The sequence below is a fragment of the Camelina sativa genome, chromosome 13 (assembly GCF_000633955.1).
Source record: "Camelina sativa cultivar DH55 chromosome 13, Cs, whole genome shotgun sequence".
Lineage (NCBI taxonomy): Eukaryota > Viridiplantae > Streptophyta > Magnoliopsida > Brassicales > Brassicaceae > Camelina > Camelina sativa.
In genome coordinates this window covers 19,658,858-19,681,853 of record NC_025697.1, presented here as the reverse complement: position 1 = coordinate 19,681,853, position 22,996 = coordinate 19,658,858, and the positions used below count along the sequence as shown (strand labels likewise).

At 38.7% G+C, this 22,996-nt stretch overlaps 2 protein-coding genes and 1 pseudogene across 3 annotated transcripts; 1 reads left to right on the top strand and 2 right to left on the bottom strand.

Moving 5' to 3' along the window:
* On the top strand, positions 10,779–17,131 carry LOC109128384 (annotated as a pseudogene).
* On the bottom strand, positions 17,364–19,064 carry LOC104737192 (cysteine-rich receptor-like protein kinase 45). Its single transcript, XM_019234415.1, has 6 exons — positions 18,891–19,064; positions 18,707–18,804; positions 18,415–18,625; positions 18,091–18,328; positions 17,851–17,989; positions 17,364–17,774 (listed from the first exon to the last, which is right to left on the bottom strand). The coding sequence occupies exons 1-6, from the start codon at positions 18,958–18,960 to the stop codon at positions 17,466–17,468; spliced, it is 1,065 nt and encodes a 354-aa protein (XP_019089960.1). The 5' UTR covers positions 18,961–19,064; the 3' UTR covers positions 17,364–17,465.
* On the bottom strand, positions 19,663–22,963 carry LOC104737191 (agamous-like MADS-box protein AGL14). Of its 2 annotated transcripts, XM_010457298.2 has the most exons (7): positions 22,755–22,963; positions 21,298–21,376; positions 20,927–20,988; positions 20,731–20,830; positions 20,241–20,282; positions 20,099–20,140; positions 19,663–19,954 (listed from the first exon to the last, which is right to left on the bottom strand). In XM_010457298.2, exons 1-7 carry the CDS (start codon positions 22,937–22,939, stop codon positions 19,799–19,801), a joined length of 666 nt encoding a protein of 221 aa, XP_010455600.1. In that variant the 5' UTR covers positions 22,940–22,963; the 3' UTR covers positions 19,663–19,798. The 2 variants fall into 2 exon arrangements, with proteins under 2 accessions (XP_010455600.1, XP_010455601.1); XM_010457299.2 differs by lacking the exon at positions 20,099–20,140 and having other exon boundaries at positions 22,755–22,962.

Sequence of the window (22,996 nt, the reverse complement as noted above, 5' to 3'; positions counted from 1 at the left end):
TGTCCCATCAGTGTAACTACTTCCTATATCCAAATTGATTTCTTCTCCGTGGTTATACCAAATATAATAATCTGGCATAAATCCATTACTAAACAGATGACTCATAACTCTTCTACCCGAGAGACATCTATTGTTTTTGCAAACACTACATGGACAGGGAAACTTACCGCCATTATTCTGAACTGTATGTTCACTACTTGCAAACGATAAGAATTGGTCCACTCCCACTTTGAATTAAGATGAAAAATTTCCTGTCACTTCATCGAACCTCTTTTACATCCACCCCCGATAATTACCGCCATTATCACCATAATTGTAATATCCCGCCATTATAAATAAATAAAGATATATATATATATATATATATATATATATATATATANATATATATATATATATATATATATATATATATATATATATATTGGGAGAAAATATAAGATTATATAAAGCCAAACTATTTTTTTTTATTTAGATTTTTTTTTCTTGGAAAGGAAAGTCACTTGTCTCGGAATGAAGAGAACAAATGACTGCAATTCGTTATTATAGACTTTCCTAGGTGACTAATAGGCGACGACTTAATAAAAGTTAGTACACCAACCCCCACATGAAAAACATGTTTATATTTAACTGTATTTTGCGACTATTTGGCAACTACGAGATGACTACGGAATGACTCGTCGTATGAGTCGCCGTGCAGTTGCCAAATATATGACTATCTGATGTGGTCGTATTGTAGTTGTTAATTTAGCGACTAAGTTACGACTACATAATTCCATCAACAAAATAGTCGTCTCGTAGTCGTTAAAATACGACCACCGTACCGACTACATCAATTAGTCGCTATAGAGTGACTCAGTAGCGACTAATTACCTGTAGTCGTTATTTTTGGCAACTTCATATTTAGTTGCTATTTGTATTCGCTAATCACTTTTTTTTGTAGTGGTTGATGTAACAATTCAACAACCACACATATATATGCATGTAGATACAATCACCTTTGAAGAGTAGTACTGTTTCGTAATAGCACCTCTTAATAATGCATAAACATAACATATACATGCATATATATTACATATATAATATAATTAAGAAAAGGGAAGAGGGTTATCAATACACCTAATTTCTAATACATTAATCGAAACCGATTTATCACGGTGTTGTCTTTAATATTAGAATCCACAATGTCAAATATAAACTTGAACTTTACTATTAAACCGAAAGACACATAGACCACGTAGAATATAAAACACCTACGAATTACTGTTTCAAATTGCGACACCCCAGTTTCAGGGACATGCGGAGAGGTTTAAAAGAATTGATTTGGCCACCTATGTCACCAAAGTGCACTTATCTTTTCGGTCAAGGGTCTTGAGGGAACTCTAGAGTTAAGCGTGCTTGAGCTGGAGTAATCTCAGGATGGGTGACCTTCCAGGAAGTGACTGTCGGAACTATGCGAGTGAGGACAAAACACAGGGAAAGATCATGTGGTAATTTGTAGGGACGGTAACAAGTCTTTAGACCCTCTCGGACGTAGCAAACCAACCGTCAGATATGGATGGGCTCAGGGGTCTAGTGAGAGGACGTGAGGCCCATTAAGGAAAGTGGGCCTTTGACTGGGAGTGGACATGGGCCTATTGAGAGGTGGCGGTCAGGGCGTTACATAATTGAATATAAAGGTTCACGTCTTAACATAATGGTACAAATTTTTGTCTTAGAGGATGCATGAAAAAATTGTATTACAAATAAACTCAAAACATAGCTACACACTAAGTAGGTGGAGGACGAGGGAGCCGGTGCAACCAACAAGGGAGAACATACTCTGAAAATAGGAGATGGTTAGGAACACAGTTAAACCATGGGAAAAAGTAGCCACATATGTTCTCCATATACTCGCTACACCTTTTAAAATTCAAGACGCATGCAACCATCCATACACTTACTATCGTCTTCGTTTTCCTTGTGAAGACTAAACGCTAATTTCCTCAAGTTACATATAAACTTGAACTTTTATTATTAAACCAAAATACACATGGACCACATAGAATAAAAAATATTCTTACATTCTCCACTTTTTCTTTGTGTCATTTTAATGGTTTAATAACTTTAATGTGCACTTTATTATAAAGTTTTTAACCTTTAATAACTTAAATAAAATGAAACTGATCGAATCATAGCGATCATACGTCATTAAACGATATGCTCCCTTCCATGTATCACAAATCAATTCCAATTTTATATTATTCTTTAATATTGAGAAGAACCTTAATTCTCAAAATAGTTATGTTATCTATAAACCATAATAAAAAACAGAAACATAACTTAAAGTGAATTCATAATGTCTCATACATAATAAGCATCTTATAATCAAAAGAGCAAGGTCTTATCTATAACACCCATACGCTCTACATGTCCAATAAACACATTGGGTGGTAATCCCTTAGTTAGCGGATCTGCAACCATCATATCCGTCTTTATATGCTCAAAAGACACTCTATGTTTCTGTATTTCTTCGTTGATAGATAAGTACTTTATCTCCATGTGTTTAGCACCTTTCACGTACTTGTCATTCTTTGAAAAGAAGACAGCTGTGGAACTATCACAGTAAATTCTCATATGCTTCTCTATGTTGTCGACAATCCGAAGCCCTGAAATAAAGTTCCGCAGCCACAATGAATGAACTGTGGCCTCAAAGCATGCCACAAATTTCACCTACATAGTGGAAGAAGCAATGACACACTGCGTTCCACTTTTCCATGATATTGCTCCTCCAACTAACAAGTACAAATATCCAAACATCGATTTTCTACTATCAAGGCATCCAACATAGTTTGAATCTGAAGGTTCCTTTCAAGTACCTGAGAACCTTCTTTGCAGCCTTTTAGTGGTCCATTCCGGGATTACTTTGATATCGACCCAACATACCAACAACAAAACTGATATCTGGTCGAGTACATGTTTGAACATAGTTCAAATTCCCAACCACTGATGCATAAGGAATTCTTTCCATCCATTTCTTTACGTTCCAATTCATTTCTTGGACATTGTATTTTACTGAACTTGTCCCCTTTCTGAGTTGGAATTTACCAGCAGAGCATTCACTGATTCTATATCTCTCTAAGACCTTATTGATATATCCTATCTGAGACAAACTTAGCAATCCTCTTGATCTATCTTAAATTATTTATATTCCGATCACATAAGATGCGTCAGCCATATCTTTATTTCAAAGTTCTTAGACAGATACTTCTTTTTGCCATGTAGCATACTCATATCATTCGCATCAAGCAAAATATCATCAACATATAATACTATAATTACAAACTTGCTCCCACTAACTTTTATGTAGCCGCATCGGTCAACGATAACGTCTACAAACCCATATGACGTAATGGTATCATTAAACTGCAAATACCATTTTCTGGAAGCTTGTTTAAGTCCATATTTTTACTTTTTTCAGTTTACACACCAGATGTTCATTTCCGGTGGCCACAAAACCTTTAAGCTGATCCATATATACTTCTTCCACAAGCTCTCCATTCGTAAAGGTGGTTTTCACATCCATCTGGTGAAGCTTCAGATCATAATGAGCCACCAAACTCAAAAAAAATTCTAATAGATCCTTCTTTGAAAAGTTAGACTGTGGAGTTCTCTCAGGACCATTGACCGAAAAGTTAAGTTCACTTTGGAACTGTGCTACTGAAGACAAAACAAAGGGAAAGATCATGTGGTGATTTGTAGGAACGGTAACAAGTCTTTAAAACCTCCCGGACGTAGCAAACCGACTGTCAGATATGGATGGGCTCACGGGCCTAGTGAGAGGACGTAAGGCCCATTAAGGAAAGTGGACTCATGGACTGAGATTGAATATGGGACCCAGTAGGAGGTGGCGGTCAGGGTGTTACAAATGGTATCAGAGCAAAACCCAGACGAGTGTGGAGTTGAGTGGACCCACACCGTTAGGGGGCAAGGTCTTGGTGCGCAACGAGGACATTGCAATCTGGTAGTGGGGGTGAATTGTGATACCCCGATTCAGGGAATTGCGGAAAGGTTTAAAAGAATTGATTTTGCCACCTATGTCACCAACGTGCACTTACCTTTTCGGTCAAGGGTCTTGAGCTAACACCATAGCTAAGCGTGCTTATGCTGGAGTAGTCTCACGATGGGTGACCTTCTGGGAAGTGACTGTCGGAACTGTGCGAGTGAGGACAAAACACAAGGAAAGATCATGTGGTGATTTGTAGGGACGGTAACAAGTCTTTAAAACCTCTCGGACGTAGCAAACCGGCCGTCAGATATGTATGGGCTCACGAGTCTAGTGAGAGGACGTGAGGTCTATTAAGGAAAATGGACCCATGGATTGGGATTGGATATGGGACCCACTAGGAGGTGGTGTTCGGGATGTTACAAGTGGGATCAGAGCCGAACCCAGATGAGTGTGGAGTCAAGTGGGCTTACACCATCGAGGGTGACGGTCTTGGTGTGCAACGAGAACGTTGCGATCTGTTAGTGGGGTCTAATTGTGACACCCTAATTTCAGATACTTGCGGAGAGGTTTAAAAGAATTGATTTGGCCACCTATGTCACCAAAGTGCACTTACCTTTTCGGTCAAGGGTCTTGAGCTAACACCATAGCTAAGCGTGCTTATGCTAGAGTAGTCTCACGATGGGTGACCTTCTGGGAAGTGACTGTCGGAACTGTGCGAGTGAGGACAAAACACAAGGAAAGATCATGTGGTGATTTGTAGGGACGATAACAAGTCTTTAAAACCTCTCGGACGTAGCAAAACGGTCGTCAGATATGTATGGGCTCACGAGTCAAGTGAGAGGACATGAGGCCCATTAAGGAAAGTGGACCCATGGACTGGTATTGCATATGGGGTCCACTAGAAGGTGGTGTTCGGGATGTTACAAGTGGGATCAGAGCCGAACCCAGATGAGTGTGGAGTCAAGTGGGCTCACAGCATTGGGGGTGACGGTCCTGGTGCGCAACGAGAACGTTGAGATCTGTTAGTGGGTTTGAATTGTGACACCCCGGTTTCAGATCCTTGTGAAGAGTTTTAAAAGAATTTATTTGACCACTTATGTCACCAAAGTGCAATTACCTTTTAAGTCAAGGGTATTGAGAGAACTCCACAGTTAAGCATGCTGATGCTGGAGTAGTCTCAGGATGGGTGAACTTCTCAGAAGTGACTGTTGGAACTGTGCGAGTGAGGACAAAGCACAAGGAAAAATCATGTGGTGATTTATAGGGACCGTAACAAGTCTTTAAAACCTCCGGGACATAGCAAACCGGCCGTCAGATATGGATGGGCTCACGGGCCTAGTGAGAAGAAGTGAGACCCATTAAGGAAAGTGGACCCATGGACTGGGATTGGATATGGGGCCCACTAGGAGGTGGCTGTCGGGTGTTACAAGTATCCATAATCCAAGAAGGAGAAGTTAACTTACGAGATAACATTTCGGGAATGGCATTCTGCCCACAATTGAGTACCCATTTTATCGTACGCCATTGTTCATCAGTGAGATTGACGCTCTCACGATCATGATCAGTGACAACATGATTGGCCTGCGTCGTTCGATCAACCGGCGAGACAAGTTGCTTTGCCACGTCCACGCCCTCCACTGGAGATTGCTCCCCCACGACCACGACCGGAAACTGAGTGGCTGCAAAGACGCTCCACCCACCACTCAGGATATCCAATGAGAGCATAACAGTTCTCCGACGCATGACCACCACGTTTGCAATGTGTACACACCACACCTTTCTCCTTATCTTCACTACGCAGCTGAGAATAGGTAGAGCGAGTCCGAATGTTGGCCGAAAAAGCACTCACCTCCGTGGGAGTGTTCAAGGCCGTGATGCCATGCTCGAGTAAGTCTTCCTCTTATCGAACAATATTATACACGTCTTCTTGCGATGGCATTAGAGTTCAAGAAAGAATAGTGGACCGCACCATGTGATATAAGGTATCATCAAGTAGAAACAGAAACTGTGGAACTTTGTCTTCCTCACGATATCGTTCCTACAACCTTTCAAGATCATAAACAGATTTGCCACACTTGCAGGTACGCAAAAGACGGAATGCAGCCATGCTATCCTAAATATTCATTAGCTTGCCGTAGTAAGTCTCGATGGACAGTCCCCTCTGCTTGCAGCCAACGAGGTCATATTTGATTTGCATCAATTTCGGTCCATTCACCGAATAACATTTTTGCAAATGATCCCATAGATCTTTTGCAACATCGCGATGAGAGATATTTGAGCATAAGACATGATCAATCTTCATCTTAATCCAAGACACCAGGAGAGCTTGGATTGTCCACCAGTCTTTGAGATCTGGAGATCCCTCATCTGGTTTGGGAACAGAGCCATTGAGAAACCCAAACTTCTTGCGAGAACAGAGGGATGTCTTCATTCCACAAGCCCATTCATTGTAGTTACCTCCCTTCAACAAAGGATGAGAGATCACCGCACGTGGATTGTCGGCCGAAGTCAGATCGTAGGGTGAGATTTTTCATCTCACTTCGTAGGTCGGGTTCGTGGTGTTCATCGGGTTCGTGGAGTTCACCTGGTTCGTGGAGTTCATCGGGTTTGTCGGGTTTTCAGCCGTGTGGTTGTCGATGTTCGTTGGAGCATTTCCATCAGCCATCATCGTGAAAAAAGTTCTTATTTCACAAAAAAATAATTCAGGCTCTGATACCATGAGGAAATCGGCAATCAGAAGAATTTTGTCTATGTCATTAAGCGTTGATTTACATGTTAGGAGCACAAAACTCAAATTAAGAAGAGATGCGAATTATATTTAAATTAACGAAATAAGAAATGAATTACAACAACATAATATAAAGCATAAAATAAATCACAGAGGCGAGATATGATATCTCTTTTCTTAATTCAATAAATTGGCCGTAAGTGTTTTCGGACAATCATGATGTATGAATCTGAGGATACAACCGATCCTGAACTATTACAGTAGCATACCAGTAATAGAACTCAAGCAAACTGATCTACGTTATACTCTCGAGAATACTAAACTAAGAACTTACTTTGACTAAGCAAGGGAAAGGGAGAGAGAGATCTTCAAAGGAAGGAGTCTTTGTGTTTTTGAGTGTGAGAAATAATGAGAGGTTGTGCCTCTATATATGTATAGTGGAAGGAGGGAGGTCTCAAGAAAATATTCACTGAATATTCTTGGAGTACTGCCCAAGGTTCTTGGAGTTCACAGCAAGTATTTCCATAAAATTAAATGGGCCTAAAGCTGTCCAAAAAACCCATGGCCCATGGCCCGCGCCCCGTGCCTGCGCGTGGCCCAATTTGTTTTTGCGCGTGCGGGAACCTTCCCTCTTCCTTCTACACACTTTTGAAACTAGAAAAGTGTGAAACTAATTTTTTTTTTTTGACAATCATGTGAAACTAAATAGATATGAGTGAAAAATCAATCATATTTCCGATGTAGGATATTTCCTAAACCATCTCAAGTAGCTCACTTCACACTCTTATTTCTCATTCAAATCAAGTCCGTTTTGGACGTATGGGCATACCATCTTGTAGTACTCGTGACAAGCTTTACATTGCACTATCGACTCGAGAAAAGTCGTCGGAAAGTCACTGTCCAAAACCTGCAATTTTTCTGAAACTTATTTCTGAAAAATTCAGTTCTAACAATCCCCCACATGAATAGAAATAAGTCTAAACATATGATGACATAACTAACCCGATAGACTGACACTACTAGCTAGACTAGACAGACCTTCGAGAGTATATACGAAAACTAACTGTATCTGAGTTGGTGGGGTTTTTCAACCTTGAATCGACTCACTGTTATACCTGTCGAGTGTACACGATGTCTTGAACCATTTGGATTTGTATGTAAACTTAGACAGCAGGTATAACACAGTTTTATTTTCTCGTAGAACGAGTTTCTCTAGTGTTCATTGTGGCCTTGAACATGCCAGGTTAATCATGAGTGAACTTAGAGAGTATAGCCTCATATATTCTCCTTGAAACGGCCCCATTTCACACTCACAAGGTGATTTTTAATAGCTGCTTGTATTTAAAGAAATATCCTGTAATTATTTTAAATATTTTACAAAGCTACATTTCAAATTATTAAAATCGTATGCTTAACTTCTAACGTATAGGAAGCACTTTACATCATTTTAGGAACTGGAAAAAGACAATAGTCTCTTAGTGCTTGTAGCAGATTCAGCTTGATTTAGTTGTCCCTTTGAACCTAGTTCATGGGGTCTCCAATCTGAGTAGGTGGGGTTACCATCAAACCTCCTCTTTAGTCGTAGGCTTTAAACCCATTGCTCTTGATGACTTTATAACTTTATCTCGCGCCAAACCTTTTGTAAATCGATCAGCTAGGTTTTCTTGCCTATGGATGTAATCAATCGTAACTACACCAGTTGAGATAAGTTGTCTAACAGTTTTTTTTGTAAGAACTAACTTATCAGCCTCAAAATTATTGGAAAAACAATGCTTGCTTAGCACTGTTCCAGAGATGAGATTCTTCCGCATGTCAGGTACGTGCTTCACTTTCTGCAATGTGAGCTCACGATCAGAATTTAGCTTCAGAACCACTTTGCCCTTACCTTCAATCTTGGACACCGACGTGTTGCCAATGAAAAGCTGCTCGTTTGACTTGTTCTGTACGTAGGTGGTGAACATGGTCCTATCAGAGCATATGTGCTTGGTAGCACGAGTGTCGTAGTACCACTCCACTGGGTTGTCTTCCACCATGTTACATTTAGTAACTACTGCAACCATGTCTTCGTCAGTTAGTTTTGCCTGCAACTTGAGATCTTTTGCTTTGATTTTGCAAACATCAGCCTTGTGTCCAATCTTACCACAATGATGACACTTTCCTTTGAACTTCCTCCCAAGGTTTCTCTTCTCTCCTGAAATATGCATTGAAGCGCCTCCACTTGTTCCATAATTGGTTTGGAATCCACCATTTTGAAGTTCAGGAACTTCGTAGTTGAGAATTTTTGCATCCCAGACTCATCAGTCTTGCACTTGGTCTCCAAAGCTATCCAAAATGCTTTTGAAGTCTTGTACATACTGTAGAGGTCATATAGATCATTGACCAAAAGGTTCAGAATCTGACCTTTGGAACAATTGTCTCCTTGAGCCCAACTATCCATACTTCCAACCACATACATATTTGTGTCACCTTGTGGAAGCGTTGGTGGATCCTCTGTAAGGTACCTTTCCATGTTCATGCTAGCCAAGTAGTAGCGCATCTTTTTTTGCCACGTTTTGTACCCAGCCTTGCCATCAAACTTATCTAGCATCATCCCTTGGGAAGCCTAAGGTGGTATCCCCATGTGGGTTGATCCAACACCGAACAGAGTTCGGCGCACGTTTTCATTACCAGAATCGGTAAGCTTCGTGTTTTCATGTTCCTTAGCAAGACGTAAAGCCAACTCAGCAGGACTTTCAACAGGGGTGGCGGGAACCCTACCGTCAACGTTGTTGGTGTTGTCTTTAGACATTTTTCTGTTTCACAATAAACATATTTGATTAGTATATTAATCAGACAATTCAAGTAATTAAATTACCCTGAATTAGTTTTGCAAACTCACTTAAGAAGCGTTCGCAAAAACTCGTTTCACAAATTCACTCAATTAAGAGCATTCGTGGTAACTCGAGAGAGTAGAGAAGAAAGAATTAAAGTAAAAGTGTTCTTCAAAAACTTTCGGTGTAAGCACCAAAAGATGAAAGCAGAAATAGTTCTTCAGAAGATTTTGAAATCATTTAAAAATATATAAAAAATCGAAAAATTCTCAATCCATTTAAAGCGATGAGCAGAAAGCGGATTTTATTGAATTCAGACAGTTAGGAGCGCAAAAATCGAATTGAGAAAAGATGCAAAATATATTTAAATTAACGAAATCAGAAACAAATTACAACAGCATAATATGATATCTCTTTCCTTAAATTCATTAAATCGGCCGTAAGTGCTTTCGGACAATCATGATTTATGAATCCCATAATACAACCGATCCCAAACTATTACAGTAGCACACCAATAATAGAACTCAAGCGAACATATCTACGTTATACTCACGAGACTACTAAACTAATAACTTACTTGGACTAAGCAAGGGACAGGAGAGAGAGATCTTCAGAGGAAGGAGTCTTTGTGTTTTTGAGTGTGAGAAATAATGAGAGGTTGTGCCTCTATATATAGTGGAAAGAGGGAGGTCTCAAGAAAATATTCACTGAATATTCTTGGAGTACTGCCCAAGTTGCTTGGAGTTCACACCAAGTCTTTCCAAAAAACTAAATGGGCCTAACGCTGTCCAAAAATCCCAAAAACCCACGGCCCGCGCCCGGCCCTGTTCAGCTCAGCGCGTGTGGGAACCTTCCCTCTTCTTTCTACAAACTTTTGAAACTAGAAAAGTGTACAACTAAATATATATGAGTGAAAAATCAATCATATTTCCGATGGGGGATATTTCCCAAACCATCTAAAGTAGTTCACTTCACACTCTTATTTCTCATTGGAATCAACTCCGTTTGGACGTATGAGTATACCATCTTGTAGCACTCGTGATCAGCTTTCCATTTCACTATCGACCCAACAGTTCCGTTTAGCCATTTGGCCGGAATTTGGCCGGAAAGTCGCCGGAAAGTCATTGTCCAAAACCTGTAATTTTTCTGAAACTTATTTCTGATAATTCAGTTCCAACATTACAATCATATATACATCCAAGGAAAGATTCTCTCCAATCATATCTGTACATATAAGGGAACTGCTATTACTATGTTGATATCACGGGATTGGTATGTTGACCAAGTTACTTAACAACCAAGTCTCTAATAAGAACATATAAGTTACATTAATCTACATGACATAGTGGCTGTAACAAATGCTTTCTCAGAGGAATACAAATTAGGAGAAGGCGGTTTTGGTCCAGTCTACAAGGTAATAATATTTGAAAAACTATGATTAGTACTTATGAGCTTGTATATTAGATAAGGTGGTTTAGATAAAATTCTAAACAAGTAGTTACTACAGTATTCACATGGCGCATGTAGTTCTAAAACTATTATTAATTTTGGTTACAGTCTTACAATAGAGTAATTGATTGAAATGCGTCTGTTAGGGAAAACTACCAAATGGATTAGATGTGGCAATCAAAAGGCTTTGAAAGAAATCAAGTCAAGGTTTGACAGAGTTCAAGAATGAAGCTGTTTTGATCATAAAGCTTCAACACAAGAACTTGGTGAGGCTTTTAGGATACTGTGTTGAGGGGAACGAAAAACTCCTAATTTACGAGTAAATGTCGAATAAGAGCCTTGATGTGTTACTCTTTGGTGAGTGGTGAATATATTTATTCAAAAGTTTTTAATTTTTAACCATAAGTATTAGATGATAGCATGAGACGTAGGGTTAACGACAATATGGTGAAGTTCAGGATCCGTAATAATAGCATGAGACGTAGGGTTTTACATAGAGGAATGTGGAACATCATGGACATTCCCATGATTGTGTCCAAGTGGTCGGCGTATGCAGAGGACTCGCAACCGGCGAAGAAATCCATTCCTCTATGGGTTACTTTGTGACATATTCCTCCGTCTCTGTTTACGGATAAGGGTTTGGAATACTTATTCAGTGCAGTGGGCAAGCCAATCCGATTCCATCCAAAAGCAGAGGATTGTATCAGCTTTGATGAAGCACAGATGTTGGTTGAAGCAGATTTGACAAAAGTTTTGCCGCGGCAGTATGTTTATGGGGGAGGGGAAGATGGTGAAATCGAAACTACCATTCAATACGGTTATCCGTGGTTGCCACCACGCTGTACCAGTTGTCAAAAATGGGGGCATTCTACTGAATGTTGCTTATCGTCGGCACCTTCTGATAGTGCGGTGGTCATTGTTGAGACCCTTTTACCTTCTACTACCTCAGAGGACGCTCCTCTGGGGTCGGTCCAGGTGGTCGGGGCTGGAAAAGAGGCTCCCGTAATGACTACAAGTGTAGTTTCTCAGACTAGTAATGCAAACATATCGGGGACTGGAGAAGAGGCTCCCGTAACGACTACAAGTGTAGATTCTCTGACTAGTAATGAAAACATATCGGGGGTTCAGGCGCCAGCTGTCTCGGAGACGGTTTGGATAACCCCTTCAAAAACTGGTCGCAGTCCTGGGAAGGTTTCAGAGGGCCTTAAGCCGAGGGAGGGTGCCCTCCTGTCGAACACCTTCTCGGTACTGGGTGCAGAGGAAGAGGTTACGGAGGAGCCAGTGCAGGTGGAGCATGCCTTGCTCTCGTCGGATAAGCAGGCTCAGGGCCCTGCATTGGTATCTAAGGAGACTACGGACCATGTAGAGGAAGGACAGGAGAAGGATCGAAGAGGGAAGGCAACTGTGACAGTTCACCCTTTTTTGCCTCGTGAATCTAAATCATCACATAAAACGGTTTCAACAGCTTCTAATTAGTCTTCCAGAGTCTACTCTAGGGATCAACGTCGGAAGCCTTCCCACAAAAACTTTTAATGTCAGGGTTCTTCTGGAATGTTAGGGGCTTCAACAAAACATCAAAACATTCCGTGATGCAGAAGTGGTTAAGGGAGAGTGATTTTCAGTTCGGTTGTTTGTTAGAGACTCGTATCTGTGAAAACAATGCGAAACGTATTGGAGATAAAGTTTTTAAGGATTGGTCAGTGTTAACGAATTACGAATTTAATGGTAGGGGTCGTATATGGATAGTTTGGAGTAATAAGGTTTGGATGACTCCTTTTTACAAAAGTGAACAATTGATTACTTGTTCGATTAAGTTGGAGGACCAACAAGAGGAATTTTTTTGTTCTTTCGTGTATGCTTTGAATATTGGGGAGCAACGCAAGGTTCTATGGCAGGAGTTGAAGGACCATGCTGATTCACCTATTATTAGTTCTAAACCGTGGATGCTTATGGGGGATTTTAATGAAACTCTGGATATGTCAGAACATTCTTGGGTGGATGATCATCCCATGGTAACGAGGGGTATGAGGGATTTTCAGGCGGCTGTGGGTTATTGTTCACTTACAGACCTTGCTTCTAATGGTCCGTTGTTTACTTGGTGGAACAAGCAGGATGCGGATCCTATAATGAAGAAGTTGGATCGGGTTCTCATCAATGACGTTTGGTTGCAACGATTTCCGCAGGCTTATAATGTGTTCGAAGCAGGGGGTTGTTCGGATCATTTGCGTAGTCGTTTGCACTTGCAGACGGGTGAGCCTATCAGGAAACGTAGGCCGTTCAAATTTGCGAATGTTCTCACGGAAATGGATGAGTTCCGGCCGTTAGTTGATTCTTATTGGAAGACCACTCCGTCTTTGTTCTTATCTACTTCGACATTGTTTCGTTTCCACAAAAAATTGAAGGGTTTCAAGCCAATTGTTAGGCGCTTGGCGAAGGATCGCCTTAGTAGTCTGGAAAAAAGAACACACGCTGCGTTTGAGGAACTTTGTGTGAAGCAGACACAGAACTTGACTAATCCAACTGCCTTGACAATTGAGGAGGAGAATGATGCTTATCTGCGGTGGGATCATGTTGCCTCCTTGGAAGAAAAGTTTCTTAAGCAGAGGTCCAAGCTACATTGGCTGCAGGTTGGAGATAAAAATAACAAAGCGTTTCATAGGGCTGCTGCAACAAGGAAGGCAATGAATACTATGAGTGAAGTAACCTGTCCGAATGGTTTGGTTGCTAAGGGAGAGGATGTCAAGTTAGAGGCTGAGAGATACTTTAAAGATTTTCTGCAGTTGATACCTACAGATTTTGAGGGGGCTGAGGTTGCTATGTTACAAGACCTTTTACCGTATCGTTGTACTACGAGTGAGCAAGCTCGACTGATCGCACCTGTCACCACTGAGGAGATCAAAAAGGTTTTATTTGCTATGCCTAATGATAAGTCGCCTGGTCCGGATGGTTTCACAGCCGAGTTCTACGAGGCGACTTGGGATATTATTGGTAAAGAATTTGCTGTGGCAGTTCAATCTTTTTTTGTCAAAGGATTTTTGCCAAAAGGGATAAATTCTACTATCTTAGCTCTTATACCAAAGAAACTGGAGGCGATGGAAATGAGGGATTACAGACCTATCTCTTGTTGCAATGTTCTATATAAGGTTATTTCAAAAATCCTTGCGAATAGGTTGAAGGTGGTGTTGCCTAGTTTTATTGCAGGAAATCAATCAGCCTTTGTTAAAGACAGGCTGTTGATAGAAAACGTGTTGTTAGCAACAGAATTGGTTAAGAACTATCATAAGGAGAAAATCTCGGAGCGGTGTGCGATAAAGATTGATATTTCCAAAGCTTTTGACTCGGTTCAATGGCCTTTCCTCTTGAATGTCCTTTCAGCCTTACAGTTGCCACCAACGTTTATCCATTGGATAAAACTATGTATAACAACTGCATATTTCTCTGTTCAAGTGAATGGTGAGCTAGCGGTGTATTTTCAAAGCAATCGGGGACTACGACAAGGCTGTTCTCTATCTCCCTATTTGTTTGTTATTTGTATGGATGTTCTGTCAAAGCTTTTAGACTCCGCTGCTGGTGCAGGCCGGTTTTGTTACCATCCGCGGTGTCAAGCTCTTAATCTGACACACTTAAGCTTCGCTGATGATCTCATGGTCCTATCTGATGGGAAGCCACGGTCCATTCAGGGGATTGTGTCCATTTTCGATCAGTTTGCTAAGATTTCGGGCCTCAAGATCAGTATGGAAAAATCGACAGTATATCTTGCGGGTGTGACTGCTGAGGACCGTCACTTGATAGAGAATCAGTTCGCTTTTGTGGTGGGAGAGCTGCCTGTTCGATATTTGGGTTTGCCTCTACTCACTAAAGGATTTACTACCGCTGATTATACCCCTCTTCTGGAACAGATACGCAAGCGTATTGGTTCTTGTACGTCTAGATACCTCTCATTTGCAGGCTGTTTTAATTTGGTTAGCTCGGTTTTATGGAGCGTTTGCAACTTCTGGTTAAGTGCTTTTCGACTACCCCGAGCCTGTCTTCGAGAGGTGGACAAACATTGCTCTGCTTATTTGTGGTCGGGGGCTGATTTAAATCCTAAAAAAGCTAAGATGCAGTGGGATGTTGTGTGCAAGCCACGGCAGGAGGGAGGGCTTGGTCTTCGTAGTTTAAAGGAGGCAAAACGATGTGTGTTGTCTTAAGTTGGTTTGGCGGATACTCTCTCGCGGAAACTCCTTATGGGTACAGTGGGTGGATCGTTATTTATTGAAGGGGAGATCGTTATGGTTGGTTAAAGAAAACACAGGAGTGGGCTCATGGATATGGCGAAAGATCCTGAAATATAGGGAGGTTGCTACTACGCTGTGTACGGGGGAGGGGGGAAATGGGCAGATGGCCTCTTTTTGGTTTGATAATTGGTCATCTTTAGGCCGGTTAGTGGATGTGGCTGGAGCTAGGGGAGCTGTAGACTTGGGGATTGGGCGCACAATGACAGTAGCGGAGGCTTGGTCTGCTAGGCGTAGGAGAAGATCTCGTCTCCCGCACCTCCTCTCCATCGAGGATGTATTATGCTTGCAGTACCAACGCAGAACAGAGGTGGCTGATTTGTTTTTGTGGAAAGGGAAGGCGGGTAACTTCAAAGCGGAATTTTCTACAGCAGACACTTGGAATCATACTCGACGCACTTCTGCAGAGGTTTCCTGGTACCAAGCGGTTTGGTTTCCTCATGCTACTCCAAAGTTTACTTTTTGTACCTGGTTAGCAGTTCATGATAAATTGGCGACAGGGGATCGAATGCTGCGGTGGAATATTGGAGCTACGGGGACCTGTGTGTTTTGTCAACAAAGTCTAGAAACCAGGTGGCATTTGTTCTTCTCCTGCAGGTTTACTTCAGAAGTGTGGAACACGACGGCTAAGGGGGTGTTTCGTACACGATACACTACTGACTGGCACCGGCTACTCACTTTCTTAGCAGACAATCACCTAGATCGGTTGGACAGGTTTTTCACTCGATACATCTTTCAGCTAGCGATTTATACCATCTGGCGGGAAAGGAACGGAAGACGCCATGGTCAGATCCCCAATAACCCGGAGCAGTTAATAAAGTGGATCGACCGCCAAGTCCGAGATCAGATTTGGGCTATTCAACGACAAGGGGATAGGTGGTTCGATAATGGGCTTCAAGTTTGGTTTCAATCTCGAATATAAGACTGGTTTCTATTCTCCTCTAATGTAATCTCTATAAGATTGTTCAAACACCCGCTGCACTAGTTGTAAAAACGCTAATTTTCTTTAAATATAATTTAACATTAGATTCAAAAAAAAAAAAGTATTAGATGAATTGTCTTTGACTTGTGACTTCTCAACGTTTGGTTTTGGGGCACATATAGATTCTTTAAAGTCTAGGGAATTGGATTGGCAGACGCGTATGAAAATAGTAAATGGGACGACAAGAGGACTTCAATATCTGCATGAGGACTCACGTCTCAGAATCATTCACCGAGATCTTAAGGCAAGCAATATTCTTCTTGACGATGAGATAAATCCTAAGATCTCGGATTTTGGAACCTCCAGGATCTTTGGTGTCAAGCAAACCGATGATAACACCCAAAGAATCGTCGGGACATTGTGAGTGTACATCTCCTATGAGTTCAACTCTTTCGTTTGTTTCAAACTCTAATTTTTCATTCTTCTTTATGTTCATGTTTATGAGTATTTTCATTAACACACACACACATACATATTGACAAACATTATTTACAAATCGTAAACACAATTACACAAACATACAATTTATGAATGATGTTTGAAAACAAAACTAAAACATTGGGTTAATTACAGCGGTTATATGTCACCGGAATATGCATTAGGGGGAATAATTTCAGAGGGAATAATTTCGGAGAAAGCAGATATATATAGCTTTGGAGTGTTGTTATTTGAGATCATATCGGGAAAAAAGGCGACAAGATTTGTTCACAACAACCAAAAACACAGCATTATATATTGATTATGTAAGTGATATATATCTTAAAAGCATTTATCTATAGTCAAAAAGATTTGATCAAACCCAAAATATATGTTCTTGATCAACTTCAGGCATGGGAATCTTGGTGTGAAACAATAGGTGTAAGCATTATAGATGAAGCACTATTGGTAACCAACAGTTAGCGTCGTCAGACCACGTGTTCTCTATAAACGAAGTAACGGAAACAGAGCTGGAAGCACGATAAATAATATTAACAGTACTTGGTTGGTAGAAATGTTACTATCCTCTGTATCATTTGGTAAGTGTATTTAGTTAAACTCCTCACGTGATTCTCTAGAGTGTTATTTGAAAGATGATATATTATTTTGTAACATTCATATATAGTTTCACTGGATTTTGGCACAGACACAAGAATGCAACAGAAAATTACATAATCATTCTCATCATAATTTCTCATTAATCAAATACACAGAACATTCAAGCAGATCTAATCTTACATGATCATGCTTAATATCCTTAACGCGAAGATATAGGTGACATGACAGAGCTATGACCGGGAGATAGAGACGGCGACCAAGACAGATTTGTTTCTTTCTCTGCAAGAAATCGATTACCAATGAATGGTTCATGCAAAGGAGAAGAGAAACAACTAAACCAATGAAGAACTTTATCAATACTTGGCCTTGTCTCTGCATCCTCATCGATACATAACAAAGCAATGTGAATGTATCTCAAGATTTCGCTTATCGAATCTTCTGTTTCTTCTTCTCTCATCACTTCATGGATAACATCGATGGCTTCTCCTCTGTTCCAGCATCTCATAACCTAAAAAAAGACAAGAACTACGATTTAAAAACCATTTAACTATCGTAGACACTTTACTTTAATATAATAAACTCACATAATCGATTAAAGAGTCTCCGTCCACAATCCAAACCTTCCTTCTGCTAATGATCGTCAAGATTGTAACTCCAAAGGCATAAACATCAGATTTGACACAAACACGTCCGCTTCGCATATACTCTGGATCTAAATACCCTCTGTAGATTATTTCAAAACATTTTATGTATCAGTATCAGTCTCTAAACATCTTCAAAACATTTCCCCTTCAAGTATGTTTATATCACAAAACTTCACTGGCACGGTACCAACAATCTCAGAGTATTCAGCTTCGTTTCCACCTTGTTGCATCATCCTTGCCAATTCAAATCCCATGATTTTCGGTTTTAGCTCTGAATCCAATAGAACGTTTGCAGGTTTAATGTCGCAGTGAACGACCCACAGCCCTGATTCTTCATGAAGGTAACGTAAACCACAAGCTATGCCTTGGACAATGTTTCGACACATCTCCCAACTTAGCTGAGAAGCTCTGTGTGGATCTGTAACACATAAACACTATGACAGATGATGAGAGATTGAAACTAGACGAGATTTGGAAAGGATACTCTGTTTTAGACTGTCTAACCTAGTATAAAACGATCAAGGCTCGAGTTAGGCATGAACTCATAAACAAGACAATAGTGGTCTCGTTTAGTGGAGAAACCAAGAAGATTGATAAGATTCTTGTGCCTAAGCTTTGACAAAAGATTAAGTTCATTATGAAACTGTCTATGAGTTCTAATTGAACTTTTAAGCAATATCTTCACTGCTATTTCTTGTCCACTTTGAAGCCTACCCTGAAAATAAAAACATATATGTTTTTATTACAATCCCATAAAAAAAAAAAAAGAGAGATTAGTAAAGATTAAAGAGACAACCTTGTAAACAGAACCAAATCCTCCACGGCCAATCACATCTGAGAACTCATTTGTTGCGGCTCTAATGGTGTCGAAGTCAAATTCGAAAACTGCATAATCTATTATATAAACAAGTATAATTGATGGGTTATGTGTCAGGTTTGAAAAAGATCATTGAAAAGATGAAACCGAGTACAGTACATACCGTTTATCAACTCAGTAGTCTTCTTCTTTCTTCGTCTGAAAACGGAATCGAGAAGCGAAGTAACGGCCATAGTAAGACGAAAACGAAGACGAAGACGAAGACGAAGACGAAGACGAAGACGAAGACGAAAAGACGAAAACGAAAACGAAACCGAAGACGAAGACTGTGGTTCTTAGCAAACAAGCCATTGCAAATTTATTAGAGTATTTAATGAAAAAAATAACTTATTAGACAAGTTGTTTCTTCAACTATTTGACTTTGTTAATATCGATCGAGTCAAGTCAGTTGACCTTGACTTCTATTATTCATTTTGGATTTTTGGGTTCTTCATTTTTTTTTTTTCTTTTTGGGTACCAACTAACTTCTTCTAAAACTTTGATTTTTTTTTTCTTTTTCTTTTTTTTTAAAGTACATAGTAATTTTCTTTTTCAAAATTACACCATATCCAAGACGTACGTGTTTGATATGAAAGCCAACGTGATTTATATACGGCTCGACCAAACAAAAAAATATGAAACCAACGTGAGGTTCTTTGTGCAGAACATTCTTGTATTAGTCTTAATCCGGAGACATACAAACCATTAAGAGATTTTTTTGCCAAAAAAGTTTAATACATTCTCGGGTAACAACAAGGCGGAGAAGAGATGCATAACCATAAAAGGATTTAGTTGGCTTGGAAATGGTATTCAACGATAGCCAATGAAGGCGGATGAACAACTAGAGTATATTTTTATTTTGGGTTTTCAAAGTTGTTAGAGGATACCAAAAAAAAAAAAAAAATACGAAGCTATAAATAAAGTAATTAACATCAAATTTTCTTCCAGGGAAAAGGATTTCCCTACGTACATAATATTTAGTGTTGTGAGATGTCAATTTTTCAAGGTAAATGTATAACCATATACTATACGTTAGTTTGGAGGAGGAAACTTTTTGGAGTGTCGAGTCTCAGGAGGTCCAATGAACAAATCAGTCACCACTTCCATTTCATTGTCATCTATGTCCACTTCTTCAGTTGTTATTGATGATGAAGTTCTTGCTACTATTCCTCTTCCTCCCATGTCACACTTCATGTCACACATTTCCTCAAAATTAAAACTCTCGTTTCGAAAAACAGATGATTTCATAATAATAGAATTAGAGAACAAATGATCAGTACGATACTAGTTGTAGAGAAGCCGTATGTTATTACTTAATATTAATACGTATACCTTCTCCATCAGCATTTTATTTTCTGCAACGAGGTTCCTCTCCTAGATATTGACAAGAAATCGAAAAAATATGGTCTAACCGTTTAATTAAGGGAATATGTTTATATCGTACCTAACCATTTAAAAAAGCTACAAGTGTTACCTTTTCTTTTAATATCTCAATTTCTTCGCGTAATAATTGATACTGAAATTAAGAAATAAAGTAGCTAAATTAGTCGGTAAAACAAGTACATCATAAGAACTCGCTTAAAGATATTTTCAAAACAAACTCGTAAAAAGATAACATAAGGTCCTTTCATCTTTTGACCAAAAAAAAAACGGGTCCTTTTATCATCAGTCATCACATATATGCATGCATGGATGACGCACATCATGTTTCCAAGTGTGCAAACTGCAAGTGTGTGTGTGCATTTGTGTTTTTTATAGGATGATCCCATGATTATATGTCATCTAGTTTAATGTTTACATAACCAGCACATTTGATAATCGAATTTTTTATAAACATACATAAATCGACCCAACCACCACGTCCGTCTTAAATCTCGATGAAACAATAATAATATGATGATAGGAGTAAATTTTTTATTTACATCTAAAAAATGAAATGATCACATATACAGTATGTAAATTACCTTTTTGGCTCTTATTTTCATTAAGCTTCGGTCCAACTGGTTCTCCAATTGTTGTAACTCTTCTATAGAAGATGCGTCAAGTCCTTCTCCCATCATTTTTCTGCAAATGTATTTATATATGTTAAATAGACACTTACAATGACAATATAAATTTCCATTCATAACAAAATATCAATAAATATTTTGAATCAAAAACCTTGTCGAAATCTCCAAATGTTCGATCTTTCTCGCCAAGCCATAGGTTTCATCCTTCGATTGCTGTCAATAAGGTTTTGCTCATGTGAAATGCAAAACATAATTAATTAAACATATATTTGTAAGTACAAAAATTAATACAAAATTATTCTCATCCATGTTCGATTAATATATAAAGTAGTATACATTTTTAGCATGTGTATAGTATTTGATGGAAGTCGATATAAATTTTATATTTAGGCGAGTTCTTCATAGGTATATTTTTCGTAAATGTAACTATGCATGTATAAAAGAGTTCTTTTTTCAAATGGAAAAATAAATAATGATTAAATAACCATGATATACACTAGCAAATATAGAAAGTCCAGTTACCTGTGAGTTATCATTTCTCTTATGGTTAGGCCCAAGATCTTGTATTCGCTTCTGATATCTTTCTACTGTTTTTGGTATACTGAAAATTTCAAAACTCAAATCAGTATTTCAAAACCAGCAAAAAACAAAAAAAATCAAACCTAAGGAGATAATATAGAGAAACAAAAGTCTAAACTAAATTTCTCAAACACTAATTACAAGACAAAATTAAAGCATTATATATGTAACATCGAATTTTTAAGGATATACATAACAATTTCATATATATATATATATATATATATATATATATGTGATCTATAAGCTGGTTAACAGGTAGCTAATTGTGGTATAAACTCCTCTCTGCTTACTTAAGAAAATTATCATTTGTTTTTTTGTCTAATAAAGTATGTACATAAGATTAAATAATCATATAATTAGCATACAATGTAAATTATGACTACACAAATATATATATTAATAAATAGAGAAAGCATAGAAAGAATCAACATATTCTGATCTAGACACATGCTAATGACTCCTTCACTATCATCACTGAGATAAAGAGTACTTTGTACTCTGCAGTCATTGATTACCATTTTATTCTTGTAGTATTACATAGTATGGTCGAGTATAATTAATAGCTAAATACTCATAATCATACCTGACTGTTAATAGCTAGATACACATAATCATACTCGGTGGATGTGGTGCTATATGGGTGGATCGTTTTTCCACAATACATCAACTATATTCAAATATACGTACGTACACAATACATGTGCTTGAGTGTTAGTATTATTATTTTTTTGACATCATGTGCTTGAGTGTTTGTACAGTAGTAACTGTTTGTAACTAGTATATGTATGCGTGTATCTGTCTATCTGTATGTGTGTGTAAGTTCTCCCTAAATTGTATATACACACACAAGAAAAACATATAATATAGGGAAATCTGTACACCTCTAAATAAGGAAAAACTGTTTTCCCCAAATCTGGTTAAATTAAATATGAAAGTGAAAATGGAATCTAACTTTATTGTCTAATTTGAGTAAGAACACTGTACTTAAACTTACTGCTACGTGAACTATAGTTAAATATCATTTCAAGTTTTAGCTTCTTTCTTTTGTTTACTGGAATTTTTTTTGTCAGTTTGTCCGAACTATCTCATAACTATTTACAAACTTTATTTTGCATTTCCAAGATGAAACCATGTGCGAATCACGTTTTAATCTAGAATCCTGACTTTTCTATTTCGGATTCTTTCTCTAAAAAATCAAGAATCTTCATTTTAACACGTAAACCAACCAGTATCAATCGATCGAGTCTAGGAAAAAAGAAAAAAAATGATGGACAAACTAATTAATCATGGATTTCAGTAAATTATATTCATATGTGAAAATATCAATCCTGATGGATCGGATCAATATATAAGAAATGAGTACATACATAAAACATATATAGATGTAGAAAATCTACCTGGAGGAGCTAGAGAACTCATAGAGTTTGCCTCTAGGAGAGAAGATGATTAGGGCAACTTCAGCATCACAAAGGACTGATAATTCAAAGGCTTTCTTCAAAAGTCCATTTCTTCTCTTGGAGAAAGTCACCTGCCTGCTCGTTGCGTTCTCTATCCGCTTCATCTCTGTCTTTCCCCTCACCATTCTCCTAAGTTAAGTAACCCATTATTCATAATCAGCACTTTAATTTTGAATTTTCCT

What these genes read in the sequence shown, in the direction of transcription:
- LOC104737192 (XM_019234415.1), bottom strand. Translation starts at nt 18,960, where the DNA reads ATGGCCGTTACTTCGCTTCTCGATTCCGTTTTCAGACGAAGAAAGAAG. An exon ending in TCTGAGATTGTTGGTACCGT is followed by an intron (nt 17,990 to 18,090) that starts GCCAGTGAAGTT and finishes AATAATCTACAG; the next exon opens with AGGGTATTTAGATCCAGAGT. An exon ending in GAGACTCTTTAATCGATTAT is followed by an intron (nt 17,775 to 17,850) that starts GTGAGTTTATTA and finishes GTCTTTTTTTAG; the next exon opens with GTTATGAGATGCTGGAACAG.
- LOC104737191 (XM_010457298.2), bottom strand. Translation starts at nt 22,939, where the DNA reads ATGGTGAGGGGAAAGACAGAGATGAAGCGGATAGAGAACGCAACGAGC. An exon ending in AGAGAAATGATAACTCACAG is followed by an intron (nt 20,989 to 21,297) that starts GTAACTGGACTT and finishes CCTTATTGACAG; the next exon opens with CAATCGAAGGATGAAACCTA. An exon ending in TGAAAATAAGAGCCAAAAAG is followed by an intron (nt 20,283 to 20,730) that starts GTAATTTACATA and finishes TCTTAATTTCAG; the next exon opens with TATCAATTATTACGCGAAGA.